The sequence below is a fragment of the Pteropus alecto genome, unplaced genomic scaffold (genome assembly GCF_000325575.1).
Source record: "Pteropus alecto unplaced genomic scaffold, ASM32557v1 scaffold166, whole genome shotgun sequence".
Lineage (NCBI taxonomy): Eukaryota > Metazoa > Chordata > Mammalia > Chiroptera > Pteropodidae > Pteropus > Pteropus alecto.
In genome coordinates, this window is record NW_006439757.1 from 6729417 (window position 1) to 6740883 (window position 11467).

General features: G+C 32.2%; 1 protein-coding gene across 3 annotated transcripts in view; it reads right to left on the bottom strand.

Moving 5' to 3' along the window:
* Positions 1–11467, bottom strand: part of FSTL5 (follistatin like 5) — a 498432-nt gene that overhangs the window by 238966 nt on the left and 247999 nt on the right. For all 3 annotated transcript variants that reach the window (XM_006917006.2, XM_006917005.2, XM_006917004.1), the window contains exon 5: positions 2814–2934. In XM_006917006.2, coding sequence (XP_006917068.1) covers positions 2814–2934 — 121 coding nt within the window. The remainder of the gene's footprint in view (positions 1–2813; positions 2935–11467) is intronic.

The window sequence follows — 11467 nt, forward strand, 5'->3', positions numbered from 1 at the left end:
ATTGCATTTACTATAAATAATTTCCATAAAATTGTTACCATATTATCTTCCAATAGCTAACAAAACCCCACACACTGTCTTTTATCCAAATTTCATAGGTCCTAATACAATCTAGTTCCTTTATAGACAATGTTTTACTATTTATTGAACATTTTTATTGATGATTCAGATTTCTAAATTGCAGAATTTTATTTATCAGAACAATATACTGACTACCTTGCCTTCTTTAGCAACATCAAAAATATCGCCCAAAATAGTATTTTTCCTCGTGATAGGTGCATGTAGCAGTATTTTGTGCAATATTCTTATCTACTGCTATTACCAGAGATCATTATTCAGACTTTGCTGTGTTTTCATAAAAATAACACATTATTTACTTATTTTCATTTTTTTTTAGTTTCCAGCTTCATTATTATACCATAAACAATAATTATATTTTGAATAAAAAACCCTATCCATTTAATTCTTACTGATGTTCAATCAATGATATACCATTAAAAATATTTTCTGCTATTGCTACATATGTCAACTACTATTATTTAGTCAAATCCATGCATTCTCACAGTATGGGACTGGGGGATAAGAGTTGGTATATAGACTGATTTTTTAAAAAGTTGGTAAAATGGTAATAATAATTGATATATTTTTATAGAATTTCAGACCTGGGGCATCTTGCAGGTAGACTAGTTTCTCTGAATACACCAGTATGTCATGCACTTCAGTTTTTATTTATGCTATTCTTTTTGTCCATCTCTCAATTCTCATCTCATAAGTCCAAATCTACTCAGCCTGAAGATTAATTCAATTGTTACCATCTTCATAAAATCTCCTTTATTCTCAAAGTTGGAGATTATATTCTCAATTCACTTAATATCTTATATTAGCCTCTCTATAACATTTATCCCTTTCTATTTTGTATGATTGTATTAAATATAATGTAATATAAATAATTTCTTCCCTCATAAACCATAATATCTTCTCTCTGTAATCCTGAGCACAGAAAACAATATTTACTACATAGTGAAGTTTAGTGAAAAACACTCAGACTTTATAATTAGTTTGACATAGGTTTTTTTAGGTTATTTTTAATTTTTTTTATTAAAAATTATTGAGGCAACATGGATCAATAAAATTAAATAAGTTTTAAGTGTACAATTCAACAGAATGTCATAGGTACATGGCATTGTGTGTTCACGTCCAAAGTCATGTTTCCTTCCATCACCAAATATCTGACCTCTTTTACCCCAATGTACCTCACCCATTCCCCCCTTCCCTCTGCTAACCACTAATCCACCCTCCGGTTTCTATGAGTCTCTATTTCTCATGTTTGATTATAAACTCAGCCACTTAAGTCTTAACTTCTTTGTATTTCAGTTTCTTTATATAAACGTAGAATAATAATGCTACTTTCTTGGTATCTTTGGAAAACAGTCTAACCTTGCAAACAATTTTAAAGGATAACTGTTTACTGACTCATCTCACCCTGTATTCTGCCTTGTCATTTAAAGTGAAAATGCATTTTAATTAAATCTGAAGAACACACTGAAATTTTTCCTTATAATTTTTAATGTGCTACTATTTCACATATATTAATTTGTTTGTATCAAGTATTACATAAAATATAATTCAATGTTTTAATATAAAGTTATCATGTGATAAGTACAATTATTTATATAAATTTTCAGAGATTTCAATAATGTCTCCAATATCAGACTGCTAATAGATGGCCGAGACATAGTTCAAAAAAAAAAATCTTTTTATAACAAATACAAATCCTATATTCTGCTCTTTAAAATAAATATATGTATATGTGTATATATATATATATATACACACACATACATACATGTGATAAATATATATATATTTGAAAAGCAATATGTAATGCATGTGTATGTATAGCAGGTTGGATATATGTATACATATAAAATATATAATGTATATGTATGTATATAAAGTTTTGGATTCATTTGCTAAAATGATTCTTTGGTTCTTCGGTTATTCTCAAATGTCACCAGTTAATTTATTTTTTTTTTTCTTTTTCTGGCAAACAGCTCCTAAACCTTTCTTTTCTAGGTTTTGTCTCTTAGTCTTATCTCTGAATTATTTTCAAAAGAATAAAAGAATAACGGTAGAATATTTTTAACCAAATCATCCTTATAACTGTTTTATAAAGCACAAATAGTCTATTTTAAGAAATATTTATGCAATTTAAACATATATATTATTCTAAATTAACATAAGTATAATTTTCTATTATTATGCCAATTCTTATTAAAATATATGCATACTCCTGTTATTGTAATTTAGCTTCTCAATAAAGTAAAAATAAAGTCACTATGTAAATAATCAAATTGTTTTTGATACTTGGTGACAATTGGTCAAGTGCTGTTCCTGCTCTAAACAACTTTGAAAGCAGCATTGTGGAATTAATATCTTAAACTAGAATCTGGGTTACCAAATATTTCCATCTCTTCATTTCAGAACCAGTAAATCCCCTAGTTTCTTCATTTTTTTAAATTTTTCCATTGAATGTTTATTTTGAGAATATTAAAACACAAAAAAGCTATATAAATGTTATTATAAGTTCCAGTAAAACCTTCATGTAGATTCAGTCATTTTAACATTTGGCCTCTCTCTATCATTTTTCTTAGTCTAGTTTCAATATACCCAGACACTTAATTATCTCAATTATATGACTTCTCTTAAAAAAAACAGCTTGTATTCTGAGATCAAGCAAACATACCATATTGTGTAAAGATAATAGGGGAAAAAAAAAAAACAACAGGAATTAGGGAATGAATCATACTCACGAAATGTTCTATAAAATTCTTCAAGAGCCAGGTGCTTGTCAGAGTTAAAATCGTCATATTTCAGTAGATCATACAAAGTACAATCTGAAAGATCCTTGCCAAGTTCTTCCTGTTTTATCACCTGACAAGAAAATTATAACCATACAATTACAACTGTGTCTTTACATTTATATAGAAATTACATTTCTATACTATAATTAATTATATGTAATAATCATTTAATAGATTATTTTAAGTGTGCAGGTCAGAAAAGAACTGAATCTTGTGAAAAATTTGGTTTTCAGTTACTAGATAATTATTTGTAACAGTTTCGAAGATATAAAGTTATAAAGACGGCTACTTAGAGTTTAGTCTAAACTTTTGAATACAGAAATCTTACATGACACAGAAAATATAAATATTAACCTTTTATTTTGTATTTCACTCATTTTCTTTGCTACATTTATACTGACTCAAGGAAATACCTCCACATGAAAATTGCCTCTTATATCTCCGTGACCTATGTCAAAATAAAACAGGGCTCTTTTCCAACAAAACTAGTGAGGTAGTTTGTTCCAACTTTCGTCCTTGTATTATTTGTGAAAAATGAAGTTAGACTTTTTTCTCCTCTGTCTAAACTCCTCCCCAGCTGGAAGCGAAGCCATTGGGGATTATGCATTAACTCCCTTGGTCACAAAGGAGCTATTAAGCAAATGACTGTTTCCAGCAGCCAGATAGAATTAATGCACCGATTGATGATGAAAATTTATCCAAGCGTGGGTGAGGAAAATCATCAAAGTGCTTTTCTACTCTGTGCTCTGTCCTATGGACAGAGGCTGTAGGTTTTTTATATACTCTACTGCATTTGACTATTGCCTGTCATATAAAAGAGCTCCCCAAGATTTTTCAAACATTCCCATCCATTCTGGGGAGCTGTATATCTGCTCCATGGTCTTTCATGTTCTCCCACATACAGACTCAGTAGTTTGCACTGCTTGGAGCTGTGCTTCAAAGTGTATTTTTTAAGAGGTTGAGCAGTGTAATCAGAAAACATAGGCTGTAAAGTCAGCCAGCTCCGGGTTCAGGTCCTGCCAAAACCACTTAATAGCTCTATGATTTCTGGCAAATTACTTAACCTTTTCTCCATCAGAAATTGAAGATAATAATATCTATTTCTCACAGTTGTTTTGAAGACGTTATACAAACTCACACACACACATGAACATGCACAAATACATATATAGACACGTACAAGACAACATAAAACACTCAAAAGTAATAACTTAAAGTTAAAAATAATGGCTTTTTTGTATAATGTGTTTCTTATTCAAATAATTCACTGCTAAATATAACTTCTACAATATAATGGGTTCTCTGTTCTTTTATATTGTATTCAAATTTAATTTGTTAAGGTGATATTTTCTGCCTTAGAGGAGAAAAATGTCAGAAATATTTATCTGCTTTAACTTGACCATATAAATAGATATTGTTGATAGTGAGTATTAAGAGGTACACTTGGGGACAGTCCAGTTGGAGGGATTAACAAAGCCACCTAATGGCTGAAGCCATCTCTACTATAAGCCTAATGGGAAAACATATATTGCTTTTTGCTTAGAAAGCAACAGAGCTCTCAGTCATCCTCCATCTGTTATGTGTTAGATCATGGAAAATGACTTTTCTTGGGTCAGAGGGGAGATGATGTATTTGATCTTACCTTGCTATGCTCTTCCCAAAGATCTGTAATGCTATCATTATGGTAATTTGGGGATGTAGTGACACCAGCTTTTCGTCAGTTATTTTAATAATACTTTTAGTGGCATTTATTCTTATACCTTTTTATAATGAGATGAAGATAAAAGAGAAAGTTGGGGGGAAAGCTTTCATCTATTTCTCATATTTATTTCTGTTCTAATATTTTACTCAAATTAAATCATGCATTAGACCAAGAGAACAAACTTCTACCTTTTTCCTAAATGTTGACTGTGGCATAAGACAGCTTGATCTTGAGTTATCATGATTATAGAAATTAAGCTGGGCATGCATTTTTAATGAGAGTGCCTTAGAAAAGCTCATGGTCTCGTTAGTGACCTTTCTAAAGAAAACCTTGTTCATCTGTACTATGCCATGCCTGTGTACAGAAGAGAAGCAGTTCACTCTCTCATTCATTAATATGCTAAATATATGTTTTCCTCATTTATTCCATTTTTGATGAATGAAATAGCCTACTTAAAACATACTTCCTTGTAACTTTTTTTCCTTCTGTAAGTTTCCTGATGGGAATCTGGCATAGTCCAGGGTGTTCCAAATCAGGGAAGTACTTTCCTATGAACTTGCAACAGTATGGAATAATTTCTTTAGATACATAGAGTTTTGATAGCCTTAAAGTGATATGTTTGACTGTTGAGAAGAAAGTATGATAGAAAATATAAGTAGATTTCCCTCCCCAGTGCATTGTGCTACATTAAGCATTTTTTTGGCCCAGGGGATACAAACTTGTAGGGCTTTGAAAGTTAACTGACCTTCTTTTATTTTCTGTCTGGCACTGGTTTCGAAAACTTCTCCCTTAGGCTCCTCATAACACACATGTTACTTCTGAACTAGTGATCCATGATAGGACCAGAGTCACTGAATATATTGTCATTGAAGTATATATGATGAAACTTTAGTCGAGGATGCCACCCATATTCTCATGTTTTCTATCATAGGGTATTGAGGATGTTTCCCAAACTTACCTGTGTTTTGGTGAACTTGCTAAGACCACAAAAAATAAATTTTTTTTCTTGATTAGAGATCAAATAACATGAATCTTAGGTTCCATTGAGGTTAGAGTCAGTGTGACAAGATACAAATATCGGGAGAATGTATGTCATCAAGGGACCTCAGACACACAGCATCCAAGAGAAGGTACACTTAACGTAAATGTAATAGAATTGTCACGGTTGCACATAGAATTGTAATAACTCAGAGGTGATTCAATATTTGGTACTATATTCTTTTTTGTTCCAAAATTGAAAATTAAAAAGAAAATAAGCAGAAAGTCTCTCCCCAAAGTAAAATATTTTATTTATCATTGTCTCTCAACCATTCAAATTCCATTCAACAAATCATTTTTGACAGTCTACTATGTGTCAGGCACTGTCCTAGGTTCAGAAAATGGCCAAAGAAAGACATACAAAAATCCCTTCCATGTGGAATTTACGTTCTAGTGAAAGGGAAGCAAAGAAAAATACAAGTTAAACAAAGTGTATGTCAGATTAGATTTAGAAAACAACTGATAGGAAGACATACTAAAATCCCTCCCATGTGGAATTTACATTCTAGTGAAAGGGAAGCATAGAAATATGCAAGGTAAACAAAGAGTATATCAGATAATAAGTTATCTCAAAATAAATAAAACTAGCAAGGGAAAAGAGTATCAGAGGTCATCGTAGAAGATTGTCTCCCTGATATAGAGATGCATGGGTACTAGATTTCTGGAGATATGGCATGACTTGGAAATCCAAGATTATTATACTGACTCATAAAATGTGTAACATACATGACATTGATTTTGATGATCTCAAGGCAGGTCTTATTGATGAGACTATGGCTCTGGTGGGATAGGAGAACAGAAGAGTGGAATATGCCTGTTTTATGTTTTTTTTCTATGGTCTCCTTGGTGGAGACAGGAGAGAATGGCAACTGTGAATTCATGGACAGGTAACCACTCATATTCAAGTTATCTGATCTCTTTATCATCTTTTTCAAACTGTTTTTCTCAAGCTAATTATGACCATGTCAATGTCACAATAGTCTTAGTGGAATGAGAGCTCAGTATTTCTCTATTTTAAAGAAAGTCGATCATGTTTGTGAAGTTGAGGAGTCAGATATATTCACTTCTCTACTTGGAAAATATGTAGATTACAGCAAAGCATAAGAGTCAAGAAAAAAAAAAAATACTCCCTTGGTAGGCATACCCATCTCCAGATGTTAGCTTTAAGATTCTCCCACAATCTCAGTATGGGTTAGCTCTTCTACAACTTTAAACACTTTTCTCATCTACTTTCTTCCTTTCTCCTCCTCTGCCTTCCTCTGCCTCCATGGAGTTAATATTCTAGAGAGGATCAGTGGGAAGGTGTAATAAAAAATTAAATAAATAAGATGATTACAGATTGTAGCAGTGCTCTAAAAATAAATAAGGTGAAAGTACAGAGTATACGATTAATATTATAGCTATAATTATTTTATCATATATAACATGCTATCCTGCAAGAGGTATATTAAAAAGATTAAATACAAATAATTAAATTTTCTAAGTTCTCTTTTAGGTTTCCTAAAATGCCTAACAGATTAGAAAATGTTAAAAATATAAAATAAGGCCAACATTTAACTCTTTTAGAAGACCAGCGGAAGAGATAACATATTAACTTCTGGTGGGAAGAAAAGTATTTTATTTGTAAAGCATTCTGTGTGGCTCACAGAGGTTCCCTGAACATGCATGTCAAACTTTCAGATGTACCTTGCCATTTTCAAGGAAAGATGCTACAAATAATATGTTTAACATTTTTAAAAACTAAATTTTAATTTTCCACTTGTCTTGTGTATATAATAAACATTTTTTTAAAAATCTGAAACTAGTTACTGATGTTTCCAGATAAAATTGCAAGTACTGTTTTTTAATCATAGTCCCTAGCTGCGCTTAAACCATTACAGGCTCTAAACCATTACTTTCTCTAAGTGCTAATTGTTGTTATTATTATTCTGAAATCTTTAGCACTTGAAGGGAAATTCCCAGTAGTACTGAAATCTATAAACTAGCATTGCCAGTGCTATTCTAAGTCAAACACTTGGTTTCTGCTGCCTTTTTTGAATACTTGATAGGTTTATAAGCTTTTAAAGTGTTAAATAGGATTAATTAACGTGGCATTTCCTGGTAGTCTTCACTAACCATTTTTCTCAATCCATCAAGTGCTTACTTATTTGTATTTAATTTGTCCTCATTGAAATTGCTTTTTATCTATGAGACAAAATAATTCTTACAGATCTCATACTGAACAAAAATGCTTACTAGACATCAGAACCTTTTTAAAATCATTAAAATTCTTATAGGCTTTATCAACTCAAAATTATTAAGGGTTCATTTACTATGTAACATTTCTAATAATTTTTACTAAAACTGTTATGTACAGAGGTTATAAAAATGCCAATGCCATGACCAGACTGTAAGCTTAAAAATATCGAGTCTTATTTATTCCTACTTTTTATTTAATTTCGTAAATGTATTCACATATGGTAGTCATTGAGCAAATAGCTTTTTAAGTCAAATATGTATAACATAATAATCTAAATCCTGTGAACAAGTAGTTCTTTTTATTATTTTAATAAAGAGTTGGCATGTGTGCCCATTAGGGAAATATTTCATTCTCATATGAATTCCTAATGTGAATCAGCTTATTAAGATGACAAAAATCTAAATGAAGAAAAAGCTAAATCAATACACTCAATACAGCTGCTTATTTAAACTCAGAATCGCAAGAGAATGACTTGCTTACTTAAATTCCACCGGTGGTTATTTAATGAAATGGGGAGAGACCTAAGGAACAGATTTTCCAAGCTGCTAATACCATTTCACCTCAAGAATCCTATATCCGCTGCCTGTAAATTAATTAAACAAGGTGACTGTTAGACTGAGGTGGCTCTAATGCAATGGTGCCTACATAAGCAAACAAGAATCTAAGCTTATAAGTGTCTCAAGGTTACTGAATTGAAACCCAAGGACAACCCATCACAACCATTTGGTTTTAAGCTATAGCCAATCAATAATTTCCTTAGTTTGCTTTCACTTTTTTCTGTATAAAAGATTTTCCCCAGTTCCCCTCTGTGAAGTGCTTCTAACCTCTTCTAGTTTGGCTACCCATTTCAAAATTATCTTTGCTCAAATAAACTCTTAAAATTTTAACATGCCCCAGCTTATCTTTTAACAATGCTAACGAACTCAAGGGTATCATTGCAGTGAGTGATGTCTGCCTGTGTATCCCCTCATCTTACCATGAATATCAAATATATAGGACCATAATGCAAGAAATAGAGAATTGTCCATTCTCCTCCAATAGACAATCTGGACAAATTCTTTTGTGCTTTCACACACTGGCTCACCTCCGAGATTCCATAAATTCAATCTTCCCATATTGCTGTGAACATTTTCCAATCTGACCCAATTTCTATTTCTGTCCAACTCAAACCTCTCAAAGTGCCCTCTGGGAATCTTCCTCTCTGATCAGAAAATTCTCTTTTGCCTTTTATTTCTTATAATAACATGTTCTTCATCATATTAACTAGAAAATTCTGACTGCCCCTTAAGAAAACCATTTGTCCAATAATTTTAACAATTGGAGGATAATTACTCTCAGACCAATTCTATCTCAGTGCAAAAAAGATAGTAAATAATAAATGGTTCCCCATTGGCTCATTTAGATTATTTCCTCTTCCCAAATCAGTCTTTGCCAGACAGATGATAGATAGATTGGTGATATATAGATAGATACATAGATAGATACATAGATAGATGATACATACATACATACATACATACATACATACATACATACATAATAGATAGATTAGGTGATAGATGATAGATGACAGATAGATAGGTAGATAAATATATATGTGTGTGTGTGTGTGTGTGTGTGAAGATCTTTGTTGAAAGAAAGAAAGAAAAGGAGAGAGAGAGAGAGAGAGAGAGAGAGAGAGAGAGAGAGAGAGAGAGAGAGAGAGAGAGATGCATACATACATACATAGATTGATAGACAGAATCTACTTTTTGAATTTCAAGCCATTCAGCTACATGATTCTCTCCTATTTTCACCCCATAATTCATGAGTGGAGAAGGCTCCTGATTCCCAATATTTCTGTCCACCTTATTTACTTTTCAATATTCCTAGTGACTTCAATATCCATGTCAATAAATTACTTCTATGATCCTTTTCATAACAAACGATCATTAACTGTATCTCTTCCAATGATTTTTTTTCTATATGTCAGCCTGAAATCTTGATTTCAGGCATTATGTATTCAGGTCAGTTTTAGAAATATTACATGTTCTTAAGACCACATATGTGCTATTATGGAGTTGAGCGCTTAATCACACTGGTCATATATAGAACACTTAGCAGAGATAGCAGAATGCCCCGGTCAAGTTTGTGACTATACTTCAAAGGAAGATTATCCTTTACATGCTTGTTGAGACTTTTTCAGAGAGTTATTATTTTATGAGACATCATTGAAAAAGTCAGCCAATTTGGAGCATATTGCTACCAGAACAATTTCTACTGAAGCAAGCAAGCATTATTAAAACTCAGATTTCACAGTAGACCCAATAAGAGCCTGAATTCTTGCTATTGAAGACAGCCTAAGAGAGGGAAGAGAGAAATCCAAATAATGGAAAAAAACCTCAGATACCTATTTGGATTTAGAGTAGAACTAAAGCAGAATATCAGACAAGCAAGTCTTCACACCTCATCAGAAAAAGCTAGAACATTTGGTTTTGCCTTTTATATACAGAGTTGTTTGCTAGCAGAGACCATTCAGATCTATATCTTTGTTTTGAGTAGAATCCAGGCAATATGGCACAGATTCAGGAAAAGATATAGGACCACCTAAAACTAGATAAAGAAAATGTCCATCCACCCATTTTCAGTAAAGAGAGGATAGACATTAAAAACAAAAGTGCACAAAAAAATGTTAAATGTGATTGAATTCTTACCCTTGTCATATAATAATTAAGACACTTACATGGAAGAGGGGACAGTGATAATCTGTTCTATTTCTGTAAAAAAAAAAAAAAAGATAGCTATCCCACTCTACCCTCCCAGCTAACTCCATATCCTTTCGGGAAGCAGAAATTCTCAGCCACAGGGTAAAAGCAGACCTGATACACACTGGAGGAAAGTGAGAGATAGAGGATTTTGTCTGTTTCAGAGGGTGTGAAATATATGGCAGAAGACAGAGGCCAGGAATTTCTGCTAGTCTCCAGGACTGAAGGTATGTTTCTTCCAGGGAAAAATGTGATATATATTAATTTTTGATATTGGTGTTGTTATATTTTATAACTTGCTATTAGTTTTTTAAAGGGTAAATGTTGGCAACTATGAAATGTGATGTATTTGGTTATACAAATTTAGGAGAAAAATCTAAAGTAGAACTATATTGTTTTTTTATAATAAGGAATTTGGAGCCCCAAGAAAACTGAGGAATTAAAGTTGAGAGATAAACTTGGGATGAGAAATGCAGGCCCCAGAAGGAAAAATGCGGAAAGAAGGAAAAAGTGTAGGAGGTGCTTCATTTAAACTGGATTTCGATTTGTGATTTATGCAAAATACGCTGTAAACTCATCCTCTATCTCCCTTACACATCTTTAACATCTTCAATCAAATCTACATTGCTTTCTGAAGATGAATATGTGTCTGTGTGTGTGGGGGGGGGGTGCTCAAAGAGAAGCGAAAAGGGGACAAAAGATACCTGGATTATAGTAATATAAAAATAGTAAAATAGTCAATTAATTTATATATTTTTTCATAACATATGTATGCATCTCTTTCTGAACATTGGTTTCCTTATTTCTTATAACTTAATTTTGTGAGCAAGAAAAACTGCATTAAACTAGGTTTTTGATTATTTGATATATAGAGATATTT